The sequence below is a fragment of the Nicotiana tabacum genome, chromosome 6 (assembly GCF_000715075.1).
Source record: "Nicotiana tabacum cultivar K326 chromosome 6, ASM71507v2, whole genome shotgun sequence".
In the NCBI taxonomy this organism is placed as follows: Eukaryota; Viridiplantae; Streptophyta; class Magnoliopsida; order Solanales; family Solanaceae; genus Nicotiana; species Nicotiana tabacum.
The window spans coordinates 118,739,650-118,764,902 of NC_134085.1; the positions used below are offsets into that span (position 1 = coordinate 118,739,650).

At 36.2% G+C, this 25,253-nt stretch overlaps 1 protein-coding gene across 6 annotated transcripts; it reads left to right on the forward strand.

The window, feature by feature from the left end:
- The first annotated feature begins 11,342 nt into the window (after positions 1-11,342).
- LOC107815534 (mitochondrial intermediate peptidase, mitochondrial) lies at positions 11,343-25,195 on the forward strand. 6 transcript variants are annotated; one of them, XM_075255239.1, is made up of 18 exons: positions 11,343-11,776; positions 11,935-12,016; positions 12,135-12,187; positions 12,288-12,342; positions 13,621-13,756; positions 13,839-13,893; positions 15,025-15,247; positions 15,973-16,068; positions 19,882-20,001; positions 20,103-20,228; positions 21,134-21,293; positions 21,743-21,855; positions 22,567-22,695; positions 22,784-22,851; positions 23,123-23,258; positions 23,373-23,538; positions 23,828-23,886; positions 24,545-24,602. In XM_075255239.1, exons 1-17 carry the CDS (start codon positions 11,610-11,612, stop codon positions 23,851-23,853), a joined length of 1,911 nt encoding a protein of 636 aa, XP_075111340.1. In that variant the 5' UTR covers positions 11,343-11,609; the 3' UTR covers positions 23,854-23,886; positions 24,545-24,602. The 6 variants fall into 6 exon arrangements, with proteins under 6 accessions (XP_075111340.1, XP_075111337.1, XP_075111338.1 ...); XM_075255236.1 differs by lacking the exon at positions 23,828-23,886 and having other exon boundaries at positions 24,545-25,195; XM_075255237.1 differs by lacking the exon at positions 23,828-23,886 and having other exon boundaries at positions 22,567-22,689; positions 24,545-25,195.
- Positions 25,196-25,253: the final 58 nt, after the last annotated feature.

The following is a 25,253-nucleotide window of genomic DNA, read 5'->3' on the forward strand; positions in this document are numbered from 1 at the left end:
ATTTAATTTGGTTAAAATTCAAACTGCCTTTAGTCTCTTTAATTAAACGTGACTCCTTTAATTTGATTGAGGTGTGCCATATCAACAAAAATTATGGCCCTCAAAAGATTAGGTCAAAACATCACTTGAGGAATTATATTTGAGGTGTGCCATAAGCAAATCAAATCATTTATGGCCCTCACAAACGTCTTAATTTAGATATTAAAAATGAACATCGTAGTTTGCTTTAGGCGCGTTGAATATATAATTATCATGGATACTAAAATCTGGGGGTGCATTTCATGTGACCCGGTCTTAATTTCCAACAAGGTTAAATAGAACGTTTCGTGAACCACGGGTGCATTTCATGTAGTGTGGCTTGCGATATGTTTTAAATAACCTTGAATCAATTCTTTAAATAAATGAAAGCGGTTTTAGAGTTAAAATGCACATAGGTTTAAAAGTGTTTTAAAATCAGATAGTTGAGCCAAAAATAATAGTTAAGCGACCGTGCTAAAACCACGAAATCCGGGAATGCCTAACACCTTCTTCCGGGTTAACAGAATTCCTTACCCGAATTCTTGTGTTCGCGGACTGTAAAACAGAGTCAATCTTTCCTCAATTCGGGATTAAAAATCGGTGACTTGGGACACCATAAATTATCCCAAGTGGCGACTCTGAATTTTAAATAAAATAAATCTCATTTCGATTGTCACTTTAAGTTGGAAAAAATTTCCTTAATACCCTTCCGGGGGTGTGTAAAAGGAGGTGTGACAATGGGTTTCCGGATTTTGGGAGAGATATATATATTGAATTTGAGAGTTATATTTTGTATGTCGAGCTGCACTTTTAAAACGCTGTTTTATTACATTATTTCTGTTTTAAATTGTATTCTTCTGCAAATTGGTTTATCTTCCGCATTTTAGACTTACCTAGTCATGGAGACTAGGTGCCGTCACAATGGTTCATGGAGGGCGAACCGGGGTTGTGACAGATTTACATGGCGAAACCTTAGCTGAACACCTGAGAAGAGACAAGACAATTGTTGTAGTAGAGAAATGTATTATTGGCCTCAACTAAAGCTAGATATCTGTAATTGGTAAAAATATGTTATATATGTCAGACCACAAAAGGTCAAACTCAAAATACCGGCCTTTACATTCTTTTATCAGCCCCTGAGCATGTTTGTGAGGATTTAACCATGTACTTTGTACTTGGATTAACCCTGACGCAGTAAGGTATGGATTCTGTTTTGTTGTGGTGGATCGTTTCTCGGAAATGTCTCATTTTTTCCTTGCAAAAGGACCACATATGTTTTAAATGTCGCTAGGTTATTTTTTAAAGAGATTGTTTGCCTGCATGGAGTCCCTAAGTCGATCACTTCTGATGGGAATACCTGAATTTTGAATTATTTCTGGATCTCCCTAGGGAAAATATTTGACACATCAGTAAAGTTTATCAGTACTGCTCACCCACAGACAGATGGCCATACCGAAGATCTTAATCGAACTTTGGAAAATCTGATTCACAACATATGTGGAGATAAGCTTAAACAATAAAATTTCGTATTATTCTAAGATAAGTTTGCCTACAAAAGGCAATGTTCATATTGCAACTGGGAGGTCAGTATTTTCTATTGTTTATGTCCAATGCCCACGTTATGTCTTAGACTTGCTTAAACTTCCACAGGTTCCAGGATTGAGCATAACTTCAACTCATATGGCCAAACAAGTACATGATATTCAAGTAGAAATCGAGCAAAAATTTGAAGAGACTAATTCTAAGTACAAGGCAGTTGTTGATAAACATCGTCGGCTACTAACCTTTGAAAAAGGAGATGATATTATGGTATTTTTGTGAAAGAAAATGTTTCTAGTTGACACATATAACAAGCTGCAACCAAAGAAGTATAGTCTTTATCACATCCTAAAGAAAATCAATGACAACACCTATGTGTTGATTTACCGAACGCGCTGAAAAGTTTCAAGACTTTTAATATAATTGACCTTTGAGGACGAGTTCTTTTCCTAAGAAGTGGAAAATTGATACAGAAAATTAGGCAGAGAATCAGATAAATCAGGCAGGGAATTAAATCCAATAATTTAAAGAATTTCCAGCTGAGATTTGATGCATTACAATGGGTTCTTGATAACATCCTAGGAATCTCAACTCTATTCAAGGACAAGGATGAAGCTTTGGAATCTCAAGGAGGCCTTTAACAAGATCTCAAGCTAAAGAGTTGCAAAACAAGGCCATTAGACTTCAAGTGCAAACAAAAAGTTGTTAACTGGGAGGAAGAGCTCAAGGATAAAGGATATAAATTGGCTAGGTGTTACAATTATTTTATGGCCCAAATTTATGTCCAAGAAGAGGATGATTGGATCCCAAGAGGCGTCCTTTGAAGAAGGTCCTAATCAGTCTACCTTTGGACCCATTTGGCACCTAATATTCGTCCAAACTTGCAGGACAATAAGTCCTACATGAAGCCACGTTTTATAACATAAAATGAGTTACTTGCTTCCCAAGAAGGCTTCAATAGGTGTCCTAGAAGTTGAGTGCAAGTTGCCTTCAAGAATTGAAAATATTATTCAAGATTGATTTGGGACTTTCAAGATCCTATCCTAGATTGATTTTAATTTATTTCCATATTGGTACTAGATTTATTATTTTCCTAGGTAGTTAAGGTCGTGTTTTCCTTTTTTCTAAGATTATTGAAGTTACTTTTCAAGATTGACTTGATATTTGTTTCCTAGAGTTTTTCCTTTCATAAGGTAGTTGGACTTATTGTCCAAAGTAGTTTAGGACTTTATTTTATTATTTTTAGGCTCAATTTCGTGACCCCTTACCTATATAAAAGGATGTCTTCTTTGTTTTTAGAATTAGATTATTACAGACTATTATCAATAAAAATTGTGAGTTTTTTTGCAGTTTTGTGTGTGGCTACTCTTGGATCTATTCTTCAAACTTCAAGACTCAACTTAAGGTGGTAAGATAAATTTCTCGAAATCTTAGATCACTTCTAGGTATTCAAGAAAGGTGATAGTTTTAGGTTTATTGTTGTTCTTGATATTCTAAAGGATCGTGTTTCACAATCTATCTCTTGTTTTTAATTCTCTACCAAAGGCGATTAGTTCTTCGTTAGCTAATTATTGTTGTTAGGATTCAACTTCAAGAATAAACTTGAAAATACAATCTATCTTTAATTTTTGTCTTTTTTTACGTTTATCTACTTTCTTTTAGCTTCCGCACGTTTTTTTTGATTTATATTTAGTAATTCTTGGACCCCTATTGTGTTGTTATCAAGTGGTATCAGAGTATAGGCTAATCAAGTTTTCAATCTTGATATTCTTAGGAGGTTGGTAAAAAAAATAAAAAAAAGTGTTATTGCTCATTATTATTTTTAGAATTAAAGTATTATTTAGTTTCGAAGTCAAAAAAGGAAGCAAGAAGAGGGGATCCTAATTCTTGAAGATTAAAGTAAATTATTTCCTTATTCTTGTGGGGTTTAGGTTTCTTAGATTCTTTCCCTTTTTTTCCTACTAACCAATACCTATTCTTCTTAGGTTTGGTCCTTCATTTTTCATTTCTTTTTCTAACTCCATATTCTTATCACTAAGGATTTTGAGTAGTAAAGTTTATTAATAAATATAAAGATTAGCGACCAATAGTTGCTTTGAGTGGAAAAAAGCAAGAGAGGTGAGAGGCTTAGACGGAAAAATCTAAATTCGATATATATATATATATATATATATATATTGCTTTTAATTATTTTGATAAAGATGTCTCGTATAGGTAGTGATGATGAACGAAGGGCTCTTCAAGAAGCCGAAATCAAAGCAAGGAATGATATCACCTTTGCAAGCTATGCACCAACAATTCAAATGATTAATTTTGCAATTCCAAGAAATGAAGGACACCATTGCTGAGCAAAATATTACAATAGCTGAACTTAGGAGGAGAAATAATGTTAGACCCCAAGCCAGAAGAAATATACCCTCTGCTCCTATTGTAAATCAAAAAAACCCTATATATGATTTTAATAATGATATTAATTTTGATAGGATAGGAAAAGATAGGATGGGACAAAGAGGTAGAAAAGAAGATGATAATATAAGTAGTGTTAAGATGAAGATGATGTCTTTCAAGGGAACAAGGGATCAAGACTTGTTTCTTGATTGGGAGAGAAAAGTTGAAGCCATCTTTGACTGCCACAACTATTCTGAGGGTAAAAAAGTTAAACTTGCTGGTGTTGAGTTTTCTAACTATGTTGTTGTTTGGTGGGAAAAAGCTTACTAGAGACAGATTGCAAGAAGGACAAGCATCCATTGCTATTTGGGCTGGGATGAAGATGATAATAAGGAAGAGATTTGTGCCATCACATTTTTAAAGAGAGCTACAACTTCTTCAAACTTTGAAGCAAGGGCCCATGTATATGATGAATACTTTAAGACTACAAATATGACTATGATCCAAGCTAATTGTATATATGGAGGAAGAGAATGCTACAATGGCAAATTTTTTTGAATGGTTTAAATAAGAAAATAGTTAATATAGTAGAATTATAACAATATATAAATTTAAATGAGTTATTTGAATTGGATATAAATGTAGAAAGACAATATAAAAAGAGACAACAATTCATGAAGAAGCTGACCAAATACTATTCCGAAGAAACCATAGCCGAAATCTAGGGAGAAACCTACTCCTAAATTCTATGAAAATAAGGGCAAGAGAAAATTGGAATCCAATAAAAAGTGTAAGGGAGTGCATGTTAATATCCTAAGAGAGGAAAAAATAGAGGTTGTGTTGAGTGAAGAGAGTGGGATGTCAAGTGAGGAAAAGAGTGAGTTTGAGAGAAAAGAAAAGAGAGAAGGCCATGAGATAGAAAAAGATTGTGAGGTAGAGAAACAAGAGGGTTTTGGTGAGAAAAAAGAGGCTAAGAGTGAGAAAAAGTTTAGCCTTTTGATAAAAGCCAAAGAGAGTATAAGCAAGAAAATAATTTCTTTACTTCCTAACCTATTAACTCTTTCTTGTTTTAGTTCTTGTAATTTTATGCAGCCAAGTGTTGAAAGACCTTTTGAAAGGGGAGGTAAGGTGCAAGAGATGGTGGCAAAGGATCCAATTGGATTCTAACATGAATTTAGCAGAATCAATTCTTGTTGGATGATAGAAGATAAAAGCTTGGTTAAATTCTTTATTGTTAAACCTTTTGACTATTTTAATCCTTATTTACAGGTTTATGACATGGAGTTGCCTAAAAGCATTGCTAAGTTGGAGTCATTGCATAAAAGAATACAATGTGATGATGTTCCATTGGTAAATAAGTCCAAGTATGGTATGTATAATTGGTTTATTCGCATTCTTGGCTTTGCTAGAACACCTAAAGTATTTTTGGAGGTGATAAACTATACTCTTATTTCTTATGTTGGTGACTTTATTATTTTTGTGGATGATGATATTCTAATGCATATTAGTCATTAACTGTAATATCTAAGTTCAAGTGCAAGAGTGTTTTGCTTCCTTTTAAAATTGAGTATGACATAGATGATTATATATTCCAACTTGGTAGAAAGAGACATGAAATTTATGAGAAGAGGCTTGCGAATGAGTTAAATGTTTATTCTTCTCGTATTCAAGTGTCTCATGAGGTTTCATGTGATAAATTACTAGAATGTATTTTTTGTTGTGTGATGGGATGTCACGCCCCGAACCTGGAGCTTGGACGTAACACAGCACTTGGTGCCTGACTACATGTGACCGAGCGAACCAACTGGCTGGCTGAATCAACATGTGATATCATAACATACTAAATGCGGAAGATAAACTAACACATGTTGATATACTGAAAGTCTGAATGATAAAAATCAAAGTGCAAAAATACTAATACAATTTTAAAACATATTTGTAGTCAACATAGCTTAATATGAAAAGCCTGCGACTCTATCTAGCTGTTACTCTAGTCTATGAAGCCTCTAATGAAGTACTGAAAACACTAACTATCTGTAAATGTTGAAAGGCTATAAAGTAATGATAATACTTCGAAAGAACTGGGGATCACCAAATAGCTGGTACGAGAATCCTAGCGCTATGAATCATCAACCTATAAATCATTGCTTGCATTGTGAGATGCAGGCCCCAGACAAAAGTGACGTTAGTACATTTGAATTGCACTGATATGTAAAGTAACTGAAAGAAAGAATTATAAATGCTGAAACTGAAACTAAGCTGATCACTGAGAATTGATAATTGATAACTGAAATGATAACTATTGAAACTGAAACTGAAATGATAACTGATAACTAATAATTGAACTGAACAAAGGAAGTAAAGATATGAATACTCCCTCTTCTGAATGATGAACAACCTATTTATCTGAATATTAAACTGCGGCCTCAGGCCCAATATATATATATATGTGCACAACTGCGGCCTCGGGCCTAAGTATACGTATACATAACTGCGGCCTCAGGACCAAACTGCGGCCTCAAGCCCAAAGATGCATAAAGCATTAACTGCAGCCTCAGGCCCAAATACAGGTGTTCGACATTCAGGGATTTAAAATTAGGAACTAAGAATCATACTGCAATACATGATTAGTGAAATACTGAATCACACTGAGTTACGTGATGCTAAAATACTGAATCATATCGAGTTATATGATACTAAAATACTGAATAGGACTAGACTGAGACATGTATTCTTGAACTGATTATGAAAACTGAAACTTCAACTGTTATGGAATACTGAGTAATCTATACTAAGACTCGGGGGCATCAAACCCAAGTCTATATTGAATACGCACTGAGCTCGCAACGTTAAGAATGAAAGTCATGAACGAGTTATGAAGTTAGAGAATAGAAGTTCTACAACAATTCAAGGAACTAGGCTAAACTATATCTCTGAGGCAATTAGTAACATCGTAAAAGAAACGTAATGTAGGGAGAATCATTAACATTCCCAAACATAGAGAGTTAGCCTCACATACCTCAATTTCGCTCCTTAGTGATACTACAATGATCCACAATACTAAGAACCTTCAATCTACAATAGCAACATCCAATGGAACCAATGTTAGTAACAAATTCCATAACTTAAGCCATTTAGGCATATTATCAAATACCTTGTAGGCAAAATCTCTACATCTCATCACCATATAATTAATTTATCTTACTACTACCATTCACCAACAATGTATCCCACCATCATGATTAACCAATTTATAACTTCCAAAATCACATATATAACTATCCATCCACACCTAACCAACAAAATCCCATTAAATAAATATCTTTCAATCTCTATAATAGTTGTGTAATTAAATAGGGAACTTATGGTTTCCAATCACCATACCAAGAGTTCCAATATATATTAATACTCATATTCCCTTAATAAATCCATAAATATAAGTCTAAGGGTGTAGGATTACCTTTTTGGAAGAAATCTTGCAAAACCCTCCTTTGAGTTCTTGAAGGAATCCCTTGAAGATCTAAGTATTTTATGTGTAGATTTCATCAATACTAGAGTATAAATGACGGAATTCACACCAAGATAATGGGGATTTCTTACCTTGAAGATGGGAGGGGTTGGAGGTCTTGAGAGAGTGGAAGAAAACCCTAAAATTTGTCCAAATGAAGTGGGGAAAATAACCCCCGAAGGTTTTATATCAAAATAGGGTCGGGTTGAAAAAAATGAAGATTTGCACAGCCGCGGCACATGAGGAAATGAATGGGGTGGCACAGTAATGAAAAATGTGTCTAGAAACGAACTTTGGAGGTGCTCTATTAATCTACACAGCCGCGCCGCATGGTGCGGCGCGGTAGTGTAAAATTCTGCTAGCTTTTGGTAATTTGGTCATAACTTCTGGTAGGAGTGTCCAAATGACAAACAGTCTAAAGCGTTAGAAAATAGACTCCAAGATCTTTCATTTGATAGGTTGAGCATTATATAACACCTTATATAAATCTAGATATTCTCGTCCAAAGTTTGGTCTTGTGCGTGCTCATTTGGAATTTTAGTCTATCATGTAATTTTCTAACTTGGCTTAGACTTAGGTCTTTCCTTGGACCCCAAATCACTTATGATATGCCTCGTACACTTATTATCATAACCAATTGATAACCATCACATTAATATTCATTTAATGCATCCACAACTGATTCAAATTTATGGGGTGTTACATTATCTCCTCCTTGGGATCATTCGTCCTCGAATGATTGTCCTGACTGTATCTTCGGCTAACTCCGGACCTTAAATGGGTCTGGTGGGAACATGAACTTTCATCAACACTTGTATACTAAACTGAATGAATATACGATTATTGAACTGATGAGATACTGAACTGAATAGGTACTAGACTGAATGACTACTAAACTGACTTAACACTGAAAGATATGGAGATTGTAATATAAGGTCTGAATGAGAAAGTTAGATACCTTCAACATTTCTCCAAAATACCTACCAGCTAACAGAGCATAACACAAGTCTCATAGGGCATCATAATATGCATAACACAAGCCACAACTGATTCAAATTTATGGGGTGTTACATGGGAAGTCATTGTTTAAATTCATATTAATTGTGAGTTTGTAAAAGTGTTTGCTATTAGTAAAAAAGATATGCATGATTATTGTGACGTTTGTGATCAAATACTCTTTCATGAACCTATCTATGATTCTTTTTGTAACGGTTTTGAGCAATTGTTTAGAATCCATTGATGTTATGAATATTATTAGGGAGAGTTATAATCATGAGCTTGAATATAATGAAACTTTATATTTGGGATTTATGAGTTCTTCTAACATTCTTAAGAATTTATGTACTTCTTTGAATAACTTACATGTAGAGAAATCCATGAGATTTTTAATTGTAGATACTTGGATATATCATAAAAGTGTCTTATTTGATACATGTGACAGAGATACTTGTATTAAATGGATGCACGGTCAATCTTTTATAATTTTTTTGTCATGCATATAAGTACTACCTTATTGACAAGTTCGAATTGAAAGTTTCATTACAGAGTGCATCTAAGAGAGGGTTTTATTGTACTAATCTAAGTAGGCATAAATTTTATTGGGATGATAATGTCCATATGCTTTATAATGGAGTATTTACACCTATTAGGCTTAATTGGATTAAGTGGGCATATATAATCATTATCTTGTTTTGTTCCTACCTTTTTTTCTCTTCAGATTAGTGGATGTCATTTACTAGTGCGCCTCTTATTTTTATTGTAAGGTCGAAATTTGTGGACGAATTTCTTCAATAAGAGGCTAATGATAGTTTCCTAGGAAGCTCAACTCTATTCAAGGACAAGGATGAAGCTTTGGAATCTCAAGGAGGGCCTTGAACAAGATCTCAAGCTAAAGAGTTTCAAAACAAGGTCATTAGATTTCAAATGCAAATAAAGAAGTTGTCAATTGGGAGGAAGAACTCAAGGATAAAGGATATGAATTGGTTGGGTGTTACAATTATTTGATGTCCAAAATTTATATCCAAGAAGAGGAGGATTGGATCCCAAGACATCCTTTGAAGGTCGTAATCAGTCCACTTTTGGACCCATTTGGCACTTAATATGTGTTCAAACTTGTAGGCCAATAAGTCTTACATGAAGTCATATTTTTATAACATAAAAAGGAGTTACTTGCTGCCCAAGAAGGCTTCAATAGGTGTACTAGAAGTTGAGTGCAAGTTGCCTTTAAGATTTTAAAAATATTATCCAAGATTGATTTGGGACTTTCAAGATCCTATCCTAGATTGGTTTTAACTTATTTCCATATATTTTGGTACTAGATTTATTGCTTTCCTGGGTAGTTAAGGTTATGTTTTCATTTTTCTAAGATTGTTTGAGTTACTTTCCAAGATTGACTTAGTTTTTATTTCCTAGTGTTTTTCCTTTTCCTAAGGTAGTTGGACGACTTGTTATCCAAAATAGTTTAGGACTATATTTTATTAGTTTTTAGGCTCAATTTCGTGACCCCTTATCTATATAAAGGGGTGTCTTTTGTGTTTTTAGACTTAGATTGTTGCAGACTATTATCAATAAAAATTGTGAGATTTTTCTTGCACTCTTGTGTGTGGCTACTATTGGATTTATTCTTCAACCTTCAAGACTCAATTTAGGGTGGTAAGATGAATTCTTCAAAATCTTAGATTACTTCTAGGTATTCAAGAAAGGTGATAGGTTTAGGTTTATTGTTGTTCTTGATATTCTAAAGGATCAGGTTTCACAATCTATCTTTTGTTTTTAATTCTCTACCAAAGATAATTAATTCTTTGTTAGCTAATTGTTGTTGTTAGGATTCAACTTCAAGAATAGATTTCTTGAATTCAAGAAACTTTTTTTTGAATTCAACCTATCTTTGATTTTTGCCTTCTTTTTCATTTCTCTACTTTCTTTTAGATTCCGCATATTTCTTGATTTTTTTAGTAAAGTGTTGTTATCAATTCTAAAGGGCTATTTATATGCCGTTAGAACCATTGTAAAGCATCTAGAAGTCAATACAAATTCTATCCTTAAGGGTTTTTTTTTTCCTGTAAACACTTGTTTCTTTTTTGTGTAGGTTTTACCATGAGCAAGCTTTATCTGATAGACTATTCATAAAATAGTCTTTATGTTCACTTGATTGTTTTTCGTGTTTGCTCATCCTACATCAGAAAAGTATTTACTTCCATGATTTTAATTTATCTAGCATTATCACAATTCATATTTATTTTATGTAATTTTTAAATAGCTAAATCTTATATTTAAGAAATTAAGAATTTATGTTTGAAATCATGATCTTGTATTCAAATTGTAAAATGGCCAGTCACTCATTTTCTTGTTAAATGTTCAAAAATCCTAATACTAACAATTTGACGACTGGAAAAATATATTAACTTTGATAACGTACGAAACTACGTACACACCTCTTCAAATAACAAACCTACAAAATCCGCAAAAACAAACAAAATATAAATTTAAATACAACACCACTATAACATTAATTCCTATTCACATAAAAACAGGAATAAAAGACTCCATCCGTTTCGATTCACATAACACGCTTAGCTTATAGTTTGTTCAAAAAAAGAATGACACATTTTATCTTTAGGAATTATTTAATTTTAAAGTTTTATTTTGTTTCATTTTATACTTAATGAGTAGCTTTTATAGCCACATAAATATTACGCCCCTATTAAACTTTTACTTTTAAATAAGTTTAAAAGTATTTTTAAAACTTTATATCGAATCACAAAAATTAAACCAAGAAATGATTAATACAAAGAATGAACATCTTTTCTTATAACATATGAAATATAGTTAATACAAAGAATCTACAAGTTGCAAATTTAAACATAAGGATGTCACGCGTTTTATCACTTACTTTTGGGTTTTATAACGACGTATGCGCTAGAGGTTAAGTTTTCGGATTTCATATGAAAGTTTGAAACTGCACTTACCCCTAAACATTAGAAACTATTTTTGTGTAATTGTTCCTCCAACGAGAACGATTTTCAAGTCGAAAAGCGCCATTTCTCACCGGAGTTCTTTTTCTGGTTTCTCAGTTTCTTCCTCCAACTGAAAGAACAAGAGGAGCAGGACCTCGTTGCAAGATTTGATTTCAGCAGCTCAGTCCACGGCGAACGCCATGCACGCTCTGATTCGCCAATCCGCCGCTCATGTACGAGCCAATTCCCACTTCATTCACATTTCAACATCTAAAGCTCCGTCAATCAAAGAAACGGGCCTCTACGGCTACCATCATTTGAAAACTCCTAAAGGCTTTCAACGATTCGTCGACGATGCTATTGAGAGGTAAGTGTTTAACAAACAGGTCGCAAATTCTTTACTTTTGCTCGGTGAATGTCAACTGCTTCGTTTGTCTCTTGTGAAAGCAATTGCCATATTTCAGGAATGAGTTTCTATATCATGTCGTCCACGTGTTTGATAAAAAAATTTCACATGCTTATTAGGTCAGAAGAACTTGTGAACTATATAGCTGGCATGCCTTCATCTCCTGAAATTATCCGAGCAATGGATGAGATTTCTGATACTGTAAGTTTGTGTTTTATGGTCTAATTCTGCTTTTGTTCAAAGAACACAAGTAGTTGGACTCGCACAGGTGAAACTTGCTTAAAACGCCAGGCCATAACTGACCTATTTGATTTGATAGGTGTGCTCAGTAATTGATTCAGCTGAATTGTGCAGACATACTCATCCAGACAGGTGGTGAACTAGGATTGAGATAATCTATGTATCCATATCTACAGTTTCCGATCTTATTTTTGTTTGCTTTGAGTACTTACATAGAAATGTCGCATTTTAGGGAGTTTGTTGACGAGGCAAGCAAGGCAGGCTTACGGATAAATGAGTTTTTACATGTAAGATTTCTGATATATTATTTGGTTTGTTAGTTATGTTTTTCGCTTTGCTGATTATGTCAACATTTAAAATAAATGCTGCTTATCTTATCAGCTGCATAATTTTGTACCACCCAAGAGCTATAAGCCCATAACCAATGCTTATGCGGGAAAGTAAAACCTGGAGATCTACTTTAGACAGATAAGATAAGAAATTTAAAATGTCATTACTTGTGTTTACACTGACAGTTGTGTTGGACTAAATTGCTTCAATTTTAGTTAGTGATGTCAGAGAATAAATAGTTAAAGTAATTTGATAGTAAATAAGATAATAGGATTATTAGGATATATCTCACTCGACTGTCTCATTCGGTGTATGGTACTTGGTACACTTTGTGATCTTTGTCCCTTCTCACACTTGATGGTCGCGAACAATCAGAATTAAACTTTAGTAGACTCATGTGTTAGAGCACTTGTCCCTCATCCGTTGTGTACGAGTTTCCAAAGGGGTTTAAATGGTCGTGGGCTACTCTACCCATTGCCTAAGCCTTAAGGTTTTGGGTTGGTTGCTGAGATTCTTTCACATGGTATCAGAGCTAAACTTTGGTAAGCCTGTTTGCACAACCGTCTTCTCTCTATCATATTGTAATGCTCAAGGCTTCTCTCTCAACTCAGCTCAAAAAAACAAAATCCATATGTAAACCCTAGAAAGAGGTTACACGTGTGGGAGGGTGTTAGAGCACTTGTCCCTCATCGGTTGTGTAATAAGAATTTCTAAAGAGCATGGACCACTCACGTCTATTCATTCTCTTAATTTTGGGTTGGATGCTCCAATTCTTTTTTCATCCTGAAGTTTGAGGTAATCTGGATTCGCTTATTCGTGGTACAGTAATCTATTCACATCCACTAAGCATCATTATGATATATTGGCTAAATTTCAAGTGAAGTTTCTCTAACTCCTTATAGGTGGTATTGCGCGAATTGTCCTTTGCAAACACAATGAAACTGTAAAGATAACATGTCCTTGCCAAATTAGCAACAACAACCATGAATCGAAGAATTAGATTAATATCGAGTGGAAAAAGAAGGTAAAAGTAAACCCCGTGATGTAGAAACAATTTCTAATCAAAACTGTCTCCAATTTGGCAATGTTCACAAGATTGATGAAAGACGTTTGGAAGGATAGTCATATAGTCTGGAAATGTACTTGCCGCTACTGGATTTGCTTTTTGATGCAGTTGCTTTGGAAGATTCTCCATTGCAATTGGTTTATTGACTCTTTTGCTCCTTGGCATGCAGTACCTTAATACAAACCATAGTATATACAAGGCGGTGATAAAAGCAGAAAAAGACAGCTCACTCACTCATGAAGCTCAGAGGGCAGCCCGCTTTCTACGAATGGACTTGGAAAAGGGGGGAATCCATCTTTGCCCTGGTACTTGACTTCTTACAACTGCTGTCTTTCCTGGTAAATCATTATTGTTGCACTAATTTAGGTACCTTGGTTGGCTTCACAGAAAAACTTGATCGAGCTAATGAGCTATCCATTGACATTATTCAGTTGTGTAGAGAGTAAGTGAAAACCATCTCCTTGTTAGTGTTCCTGGGATTTATTAATTTATTGATGTTTCATGTTTTCTATAATTTTAATGTTGTTAAAAGAGATCACATGATTCTTGTAAGTGTAGGAGTTGATTTTGTACTTGAAATGGGATTTACCAACTATTTCATGTCCTATTGTGTAACTGTTAGATCCATATCAGGTTGCTATTTGAATCATGACTATAAGTTGGATCAAGTTTACTGGAGATAGAAAGTGACTATTTTCTTCTTTAGCAATTATGCTTTTCTAACTTTAGTTAATTTCTTGGGTGTTTATCAAATTTGCTCATGTTCTTTAGGGAAAAGAACTATATTCAGTTCTTTTTTGATGAAGAGAACTACATTCAGTTCTTAACAAGTTCGTAGTTGAGTTTAAATGAGCACCCATATAGCAAATGCAATTTTTTTTCCGAGATGATTTACTGAATTAGTATCTCTTTCCATCGTCGTGAGCCGAGGTGTATCGGAAATAGCTTCTCTACTCCTCCGGAGTAGGGGTAAGGTCTGCGTACACACTACCCTCCCCAAACCCCACTTGTGGGATTCCACTGAGTGGTTGTTGTTGTTGTAGTATCTGAAGAAGTGCTTTTGTGTGTGACTGGGATTCGTTTTGTTTCTTTCTTTTTAATTAATGTTTTATTCAATTTGCTTGTAAGAGCCTGTTTATTTCAGGCTGAATTTGTGCTTAAACTTGCATAACATAAGTAGAATAGATGGATGAGTGTTCGGCACTTTTCTTGTCAATTATGAATACTCTAGTAACAGTGTAACACCTGATCTGGCGGGCCTCTAGCTGGTGCACGTTTAAATGGAGTCCATGCATTCCTCCCCCATTTCCTCTTCCTTTAGGAGAGTCCAAAATTTTCTCTCTGATCATTGTAAGTCGTATGCAGTTATGGGACCTTACATATAGTTCTTGGAATCTCACCTATGGGTCGTCTACAAATTTTCTCGAGATGGGACTTGACTTTAGTCAGTTTTTAGTTGCACTTTGACCGTTTGTTATTGCATAATATATTAAATTGCCTTCAATGTTTCTAGTTGTGCTGCGTGCAGGCTTGTATAATTGGACTAATGCTCATCTTTTTCCTTTTTTGTCAGGTATAATACAAATATTATTACTGACCCTGGCCATGTGGATATATTTCCAGCCTCTAAGATCCCTAAAAAAATGCACCATTTTGTCAGCCCTATCTATCGTAACATACCAGGTGCATCTAAGGAATCTCTGGGGTCAAGAGATAGCATAAAAGAAAAAGGATTCCGCATAGCAACTGAGCCAAGTACTCTGCAAGGCTTTCTTCAATGTTTACCTGATGCTGGGGTAACTTTGATCAGCCTCTATGTGCTGTTAGTTATAACTTAATGCTGCTCAGAAATTTTGCGTTGCTTTTCAGAATAATCAATTATTATGCATATTGTATCAGTAGTGCAACTTCTTCCCTGTTCACTCTTCCTCCTAGTGTTGGGAAACTAAAGCATTAGCAGTTCAAGGTAAACCTCTAACATTGACACCGGTAAGCATAGATGAGAGTGCAGGCCTAGCAAACGTAATATCTACTCCAATCATTTTAGTGGGTTATATATGGGAGGTTTTGAATGCTGATTTTAGGGTATAGGGTTTGGGAAAGGAAAAGAGAAGACCGCCAAAGAAAAGAAAACAAATGATTCTAGCATCTCTTTATGAATTGTACATCATTTTTTGGACTTGACAAATTGGAGAACAGAAATGAAGTGGATAATCCTTTCCTTCTTAGTAGCAGGGATGTGTGGGTGTCTTTATGAATCAGGAGTTCTTTCCCTCTGTTTCTGCACAGTACAATACCTTGTTATTTGTTTCCTAGAAGCACCTTCCTATTTTCAAAAGATTCCATCTAAATCTCTCCCTAGACTTTCACAAGTCAAGAAGAGACTTAAACATTTATATCCGTCTCAAGTGTCTTTACCTTGGCTTATTTGTTGTCTTCATGAGGCTTCATTCAACTATTGACGGGAAAAAGAGTAGAGCTTTTAATGTTTAATGACTGAATTATTCATGATCTTGTCCAGGTCAGGAAGATGGCATATGTCCAAGGAAATTCTGTTCCACATGCAAACCTTGAGGTTCTTGATAAGCTTATCGCAACAAGACATGAGTTTGCTCAGGTTATTATGTTAACACTTTTGGTCTAGCAAAGAATTTGATTTTTGTTGAATTGTCTGTCATTCTCTTCAAAAAGCTTAAACTATTAGAGAAGGGGCACTTCTAATTAATTACTTTCTTCTGCAATACTCCTCATGATTTTATTCTTTGGTCCAAGCATGTGGAAATGCTCTTCCAGTACTTCTTTTACTGATATAATTTAATACTCTCATAAAATAATCTATATAATAACATCAATTCTAGTGCAACTAGACTAGGTGTTTTCTTAAGAATGCCATAAGCTAATTCTGTATGTTTAGCTGCTTCTTCAAGTTGATTGGTGAGAGTTCCTCTTTCTTTGTAGTAGTATTAATGTCTTGACATAAGACACTGTTGTAAAAGCAGCGGAATGTATATATTCCTAATTTGATAGGTGTGTCCCAATTCATTCACCCATTTTGACTGGCTATATTAAGAGAAGAGTTGAGAATATGAGTTGCTTAATATATTTGATCTTTTAGAAAACATATGGGGCCATATATTGATTCTCATGTTGTTAATGTTATAGAATAGTGAAAATAGTGAAGTTGCATTGAGAAGATTCTTGTAACACTTTTTATATTGTACAAACATATTCCGGGTTCCTAATTAAGGAAAGCCTGCAACATTTTGTGACAATCCAAATAAGAAAATTGTCACGACCCAAAATTTACCGTCGTGATGGCGCCTATCGAGGAACTAGGCCAACGTCAACTCAACGACCCAACACCAATAACAATAAGTTTGAAAACATTAACGGAAGCATTTAACAATTAAAGAAAAACTGTTTGAAACATAAGAAAAATTCCAAAGTGATACAATTCAGCCCAAAACCACGGTGTCACTGAGTACATAAGCGTCTAGATCAGGAAAAGTCTACTACAGTGTCTAAAGATATAAACTGAAAGTACGACAAAGATAAAGAAGGAGAGTCAAGGCCCGCGAACGCCATGCAGCTACCTCGATAATCTCCAAACTTTGGAACCTCGATCAGCAACCGCCGCTACGACCGATATCGCCTGGATCTGCACACGAGGTGCAGAGGGGTAACGTGAGTACACCAACTCAGTAAGTAACAAGTCCAAACTTTAGACTGAAAGGTAGTGACGAACTCAACCTTAACAGGTATAACAGAAATAAGTGTGTAGAAACGTAGGCATGCTTTCAAGTCAAATATACAGCTCAAAACAGTAGAGGAAATACATATCTGAATAGTTTAAGGTATACAACTCAGCTATCTCTACATGCCAATGCACAGACTATATGAAATGCACCATGTGTTCTCACTCTCAAGTGCTCAACCACTCGATACTGTATATGGCCATCCAGCCCAGGGAAATCCATCCCGGAACATATAAAACACTGACAATAAGTCACCTAGTACCGAGGAAAAAAGGGCAATCCAACCCTGTGGAGAAATCCATCTCCAGGTATCAAGTACTTCGGACAAATCCATATCCAGGGAAATCCATCCCTAAATAATATCATCCGCGCTCACTGGGGGTGTGTTACAAACTCCGAAGGGGCTCCTGCAGCCCAAGCGTTCTCCTAATCATCAATATAACCGCTGCGGCGTACAACCCGATCCCATAACTGTCACTCATAACCAGGCTCTTAGCCTTACGCAGTCATCAACCTCTCCAGTCTCACCACGGGCTCACAATGTCATGAAAACAACCCGGAACAATGATATGATGAATCAATAAATAACTGAGACTGAGATATGATATAAAAATGAATGATCATGACTGAGTATGGAATATTAAATGAAAACTAGTGAGATGACAGCAAGAAACGACCACTAAGGGTCCAAACAATACCGGCACAAAGCCTAAACATGATATCTAGCATGATTTACCGCTCAACTATTTTATCACATGATGAAAACATGGATATCAACAGGATAGAGTCACTAAACAGTGCCATGGAATCAACCAGGTTACAATTCTCACGGTGCACGCTCGCACGCCCGTCACTTGGCATGTGCGTCACCTCAATACCAATCACATAACACATAACTTGGGGTTTCGAACCCTCAGAACCAAGTTTGGAAGCGTTACTTACCTCAAACCCAGCAAAATTCTACTCTGCGATGCTTTTGCCTCTCAAATTGGCCTCCAAACGTCCCGAATCTAGCCACAAGCAATACAATACGATCAATATAGGTTAAAGGGATCAATTCCACAAGAAAACTACCAAAAATAGAGTCAAAATTGTGCCCATGTCTCGAAATCCGTCAAGAGTCACAAAACCCGAAAGCTCATTCACTCACGAGTCTAACCATACCAAATTTATCAAAATCCGACCTCATTTGGTCATTTAAATCCCCAAAATCCACTCTCCAATTCTCAAGCCCTAAACCCCCAAATTTCTAGCTCAAATCCTTAATTAGATGATGAATAAGGCCGTGGATTCACGAAATTTAGACCATTACAGGTTTGAATTACTTACCCCAACGTTTTCCCTTGAAATTCCTTGAAAAATCGCCTCTCTCTCGAGCTTCACAAATCCAAAAAATCGAAAAAATGGAAGTCCAAAAGTCGAGCTAGGCTTTTTCTGCCCAGCAATACCGCACCTGCGGTCCATTGGTCGCTTCTGCGACGCCGCACCTGCGAAAAATCCATCGCAAGTGCGGATTTCACTTAAAATCCAAGACTCCGCTCCTGCGGCCCCACAACCGCATCTGCGCCTATCGCAGGTGCGGAAATCCATCGCACCTGCGGCTCCCTCTCGCACCTGCGCCCAGTTGCCCGCATCTGCGACTCTCGCAGGTGCCAGAAAATCTTTGCACCTGCGATCCTCCCCAAATCTCTCTTGGCCGCATCTGCGGCACCTCCTTCGCTTTTGCGGACACGCACCTGCGGTTACCCCTCCGCAGGTGCGATAACACCAGCAACAACAGCACTTAAGCTGCTCTTTCTACTCCAAAATCAAGCCGTCAACCACCCGAAATCACCCCGAGGCCCTCGGGACCACAACCAACCACACCAACAGGTCCTATAGCATCATACGAACTTAGTCGAACCTTCGAATCACTCAAATCAACATCAAAACACGAAATTACCCCCGGATTCAAGCCTAAGAGCTTCTAAACTTTCAAATTCCGCAAACGACGCTGAAACCTATCAAACCACCTCCGAATGACCTCAAATTTTGCACACAAGTCAGAAATGACACCACGAACCTACTCCAACTCCCGGAAATCCAATCCAACACTGATATCAAAATTTCCACTGCCGGCCGAAATCGCTAAAATTTCAACTTTCACCAATTCAAGCCAAATTCTACCACGGACCTCCAAACCACATTCCAGACGCGCTCCTTAGTCCAAAATCACCTAACGGAGCTAACGGAACCATCAAAATTCAAATCCGAGACCGTTTACACATAAGTCAACATCCGGTCAACTTTTCCAACTTAAGCTTTCAATTAAGAGACTATGTGTCTCAATACACTCCGAAACCACTCCGAACCCGAACCAACTAATCCGGTATATCATAATATAGCTGAAGAACACAAAAGAAACAGGAAATGGGGGAACGGGGCTATAACTCTCGAAACGACCGGCCGGGTCGTTACAGTAATATAACTATTTTCAGGATGGAGATTGTGACTCGTGATTAGTATATGCTTAATCTGAATATTCCTGATTTGGTCAATCATTATTCAGTACTTTTTCTCCTTGATTCTCTTTATTTCACTATTACTTCCACTTGTTCATTTATCAAAGATATTAGATTCTTCACTAATCATCTATTTTGGTCAATACTGATATGCTTTATCCTGTTAACTTGCAGCTTATGGGTTATAAATCTTATGCTGAATTTTCTCTACATTCGACTATGGCTGCATCTCCTGAAGTGGTCTTATCCTTTTTGCTTGAGATGAGCAAAGTGGTCAGACCAAAGGCTGATCAGGTATGTTCCGGGAGTAGATTTTACTTATATGAATGAGACACTGCTTGTATTGCTCTGCGAGGGCTGATTCAAGCTCTTGAAAATGTTGATGCTTTAAATAGGAGTTTGAGGCAATTCGGGATTTCAAGAGAGAGAAAAGTGGTGAGCCTAATGGAGAGTTGGAGCCATGGGATGAGGCATACTTCACATGGTTGATGAAGTCTGCAACATACAAGTTGGACTCCTCGGTAACCAGCGAAGCCTAATTTATTTTTCTATTATCTTATCAAGGTGTACCAATGCTCTTTCTTACTCTACATTCTATTTTTAGTGTCTCCATAGATAGATGAGAACGTATAAAATATATGCTGATAACTCATCAGGGATACAAAGTGATTGATTAAATTGAACTAAAAATGGAAAAAGACATGTTTTCCCAGGCATTGAGAGGTCAGGGTTCTCCTGGAACTTAAAGCATTGAGCCAACTACTTAGCCTTTAAAGAAGGATGTTTCTCCATCTCCTTCTTCGTTTGCTGGAGTCTTATTTTGTTTCTTGTAGATGATTCTGTGGACTGATGATGTGAGTTCAGAAAAAGCATGAAATTGAATTCATAAATGGGTTCGGAAGGCATGTATGACTATCTCATAGCTGTTTTCCTTTGGAATTCTTCATCCACTTGTTCTCTCATATGGACAAGAGGAAGTGATTACCATTGGCAATTAAAGGTTTTTGAGCAAAACTAGTGCCACTGTCAGATCTTGGGCTTTGTCAGAGTGTAGTCTATTTGATGTGTAATTAATGTGATCGAGTAAATTGGGCTTGCTCTTCGATTTTCTTGTGTCTCATGGAAATTTTACCTACTTTCTGTATTGGTGAAATTGGATGTAAATCTTAAGAAGAGGTGGACTGAGGATAGAGCATACCATTGAAATTCCCTGTTTCCTCCTATTTTGTTGTGAATGGGTTTGACATGAATGACTATCCTAGCTATAAATACTTATAGATTTCTGATTCAACTGACATATGAAGTACTAATTGCTGCTCTGATGAAGACTTTTACATGCTCTGAAGATTCTTTTTTTGTTTTGTCATCTCTCAATGTAATTAAAGACCGTTTCTTGACAGAACTGCTCTTGTTGTTAATATTGCAGATTATAGCATCATATTTTCCCTTACCACAGTGTATTGAGGGTTTGAAAATTTTGGTTGAGTCACTCTTTGGTGTGACTTTTCACAGAGTACCCCTTGCACCTGGTGAATCATGGCATCCTGATGTGTTAAAGATAGTGCTACATCATCCGACTGAGGCAAGTCTAACATTCTAGAATGGCTATCTTGTTATATAGTAACATATGTCATCTTAACTATGAGATTACTGGAGATCCACCTTTCAAAGAAAATTCTTTTTCTTTTTCTTTACTTTTGCGTTTCCCTTTTGATTTGAAAATTTTGGTGTGGCAAAGGAGGAATTTCGTTCATAACAGTTATTTGCTAATGATACTTCTTTACTAACCAACCTATCACTACATTTGACATGTATCATTATCTTTGTTTCCGATATTGAACTTTGGATGGCAAAATGGACAAATGGTCTAAAATTGGGGGTGTTGGCAGATTTAATTTAACTTTGCCTTTCTTTGTCTGTCAAGTTGATCCATTATAATATTCTGATGTGCATTTGGCTCTTCCTTTAATGTCCATTTAGTGGTAGTCTTAACATCCATCCACTTGAACTAGTTTATATATGTGTTTGCAGGGAGACCTGGGTTACTTATACCTTGATTTAAAGTCAAGAAAAGGTAAACATCCCATTTGTGCTCATTTCGCTATCCGAGGAGGGCGTCGTGTTTCCGAGACAAAATACCAACTTCCTGTATGTAAGATCATAATTCTCTTTTTTCTTCATATCAGTTTTTCATATCATATGCTATGCATGTATTTTTATTATGTCTTTATTTAGCAACTGGAGTAATGTAAGTTTGAGGAAAACAGGACCACCAGGAAATGCTCTGTTGATCAGTCAATCCATATAACATTGTTAAATATACCTGTTTTAACTGGGTATGGTGCGGGCATTGGGACTTATCTTTCACAATACCCTGGGATAAAAATCATGTGTACCTGGACCTAGTAGCTTAAAACTGGTCAATTTTTGAAGGTCATCCAAAGAAGTTCGTTTATAGTTTATGCTGATAGACCCCAATTCTTTTCTTAAATTAAATGTCTTTTTCTACTTGCAAGTTGTAGATTCTCTGATTTCTTGTTAGTTATGCTATCTAGATGAGTTCTCAAAGGTCATCCGAGGAAGTTGTTTTTAGTTTATCCAATAGAAACTTGTCCTAGCTTAAACCCACCCCCCACCCCCCCCAAAAAAAATAAAAAAAAATACCTAAATCAAATGTTTGTTTGTACATGTAAGTTTGAGGCTTCTGTGGTCTCTGGGTAGTCATATTATCTAAATACATAATATCATGCTAGAGTCTACTTTAAGCTTACTGCTTCTGGATGATATGGATCATTGCAATATTTTTATTTTATTTTTACCTAGTTATTGAGAAGTTATCTGTGCATGTTAAACTCATAGGTTGTAGCACTGGTTTGCAATTTCTCTGGGTCGAGTTTGGCTCCTGTGAGGCTTAACCACTTTGAAGTAGAAACACTTTTCCATGAGTTTGGGCATGCTCTCCATTCATTGCTCTCAAGAACAGTACTAGTTTTGTTCTGCTTCTATTTGCTAGTGGTTTTTCACTTTCGCTTTGAAATATTCATCCAGTTCACTTGATGGCTGGCTACTTGTGCAGGAATATCAACACTTTTCGGGTACGAGAGTGGTTCTTGATTTTGCTGAAACACCGTCAAACCTATTTGAGTGAGAATAATTCTGACTCTTTGATCCATACTATTCATCAGTGATATGAAGACAAATGTTTGATGAACACTGCCCATTGGATTATCTGCTTTTTGTTTACCTTTTTGTTTATGGCACGAAATGGATTCTTTTGATCCTAGTTTGTTGTAAGCACCACTAGTATGCAATGTACATGCTATATATTCTATGTTCAGGGTGAATGCTTCATGCGCATGTTGATGCTGTCGTATCAGTTAGTAACTAGAGTACTGGCAATGTTGTTGATCCATAGGTCCTATGCATGGGATTATCGGGTGTTAGAGACATTTGCTAAGCACTACTCAACTGGTGATGTCATTCCCAAAAAACTCGTGGAATCAATGGTGGGAGCTAAGAAGATGTTTGCTGCAACTGAATTGCAACGCCAGGTATCTTTTGCAGGGGCCTTCCTTGTTAACTCTGTTTGTGAGCATTTCTTCAGTTCAATTTTTAGGAAACTTGGGTTAAGAGCTTTGACCTATGCAGCCTTTTCATTTTATCAGATCTTCTACGCATTAGTTGACCAAACACTTTTCGGAGAGCAGACGTCCACAGGGAGAGATACAATGGCGATTGTTGCAGATTTGAAAAGACAACATACAAGTTGGACACATGTGGAAGGAACACATTGGCATACCCGATTCAGTCACCTTACAAACTATGGTGCAGGTATCTGAATGATATAGTTAATGGACTCACGTTTGTGATAGTTTCCTCTATATGTGAGAGAAGAACATTGCACTGTTATTTATCTGATATACCATCTGCACACCTACTATTTGGCGATTTGGACATAGTTCAATAAATGCATGATTCATAGTAGGTGGTCCAATCAGGATTTGTTCTTTACCACCTTTAAACTTTGATCTCAAGTGTCTTTCTTGAAAAATGATTTTAGTATTAGATTAGTTAATTGTTAGATGTGCGATTCCTCCTTAATCTGTTGTGTGATTCTCAGAACTCGAAGGTAGTGGGAGACAGTAATGGGGCTAGTGGAAACTTTGGCAAGATGGTATGGTGGGTGTTAGTTTCCTTTTTCCCTTTTCTTCTTGGCGAGTACTTAGATATGTGTTTTCCTTTTTTTGGATGTCAATTGGTCATTCTTAGATTCTAAGAGACTTGTGCAATTATATCGAAAGTGGAGATTTGACTGATGTACCAAAATATTGAGATGCCACAAGAACTATAAATATAATTTGTTTAATTAGTCAAATGATGTATCATAAAGGTTTTTTATCCCCTTAAAGGGGATATTTGACGTAAAAATTCACTGCTTGATATGGTGTAACGGAGAATTGTGGAAATAGAAGATGCAAGAAAATGTACTCTATAACATCCAACCTTTCATCTTCAGGTTGTTCTAGTTGAGGAGTTCTATTCCTAAAGCTGTAAAATGCAGAAGGTTTTAGGTTATAGAGCAAATAGATAATGACGAGCTTGGAATGTAGAGCAACATTCGTCTGCGGTAGTTGTGAAGATTTTCTTTCTTCTTTGTTACTATTTGATTTATTCCTTTTTCTTATCTCTTTTTGATAAATATTGTTTTTTGGAATGTTTGGTTCTAAATCTTTGTATTATATCAATTATGGTGTAGCTTATATCCATTATGCATATTTTATTTTTCACTTCATTGCACTTACTAATAAAAATGTATAACATCTTTAACCTTGTGCAGGTTACTATAGCTACTTGTATGCAAAATGCTTTGCCACAACTATCTGGCAAAGGATATGCCAAGAGGATCCTTTATCATTGGACACGGGTTTGGCTTTAAGAACGAAATTCTTGCAGCATGGAGGAGCCAAAGATCCAGCTGATATACTGAATGATCTTGTGGGGAGTGGCATCATAAGGAATTGCAGCGGTGGAATAATACCGGACATTACAAGCCTTTGTGAGGAAATGGAGCTCATGAAACACTAGCAAAGGGAGTTCTAACCCCCAAAATAAGATAAAGTATCGCCTCCCCTGTACTAACCATGGTGAGGCAAAGTAGCTAGGGTGCAAATTGCAGGCCATCATAGAAGGGTTGGAGTGACTTGGAGTTGATTTAGGAAGAGGCTTCCCATCGTAATAGTAGTAACTATATGATGCTGGTCTGAAGAGATTTCATCACGGCCAAGCAAGCAAATTAAACAATTTGCAAGCATGTCATTCTTGAAGTTAGTGTTCAGAGGAAACATCTCATGGCCAGGCTATTTATTGAGCAATTCTCCAAAGAAACTAACTGTGCGTATTTTGACCATTCTTTGCTTAATTTGACAAGTGCATGTATTCCAATAAAACAGAAGAGACGTAATGATGCAAAGGAATTTATCAATGTGCAGCATGAATTTTGACCGAGGAAGTGGGATAGTACCAATATGTAAAAAGCATATTTGCAA

What these genes read in the sequence shown, in the direction of transcription:
- LOC107815534 (XM_075255236.1), top strand. Translation starts at nt 11,610, where the DNA reads ATGCACGCTCTGATTCGCCAATCCGCCGCTCATGTACGAGCCAATTCC. An exon ending in GTCGACGATGCTATTGAGAG is followed by an intron (nt 11,777 to 11,934) that starts GTAAGTGTTTAA and finishes CATGCTTATTAG; the next exon opens with GTCAGAAGAACTTGTGAACT. An exon ending in CCTTACAAACTATGGTGCAG is followed by an intron (nt 23,539 to 24,544) that starts GTATCTGAATGA and finishes AACCTTGTGCAG; the next exon opens with GTTACTATAGCTACTTGTAT.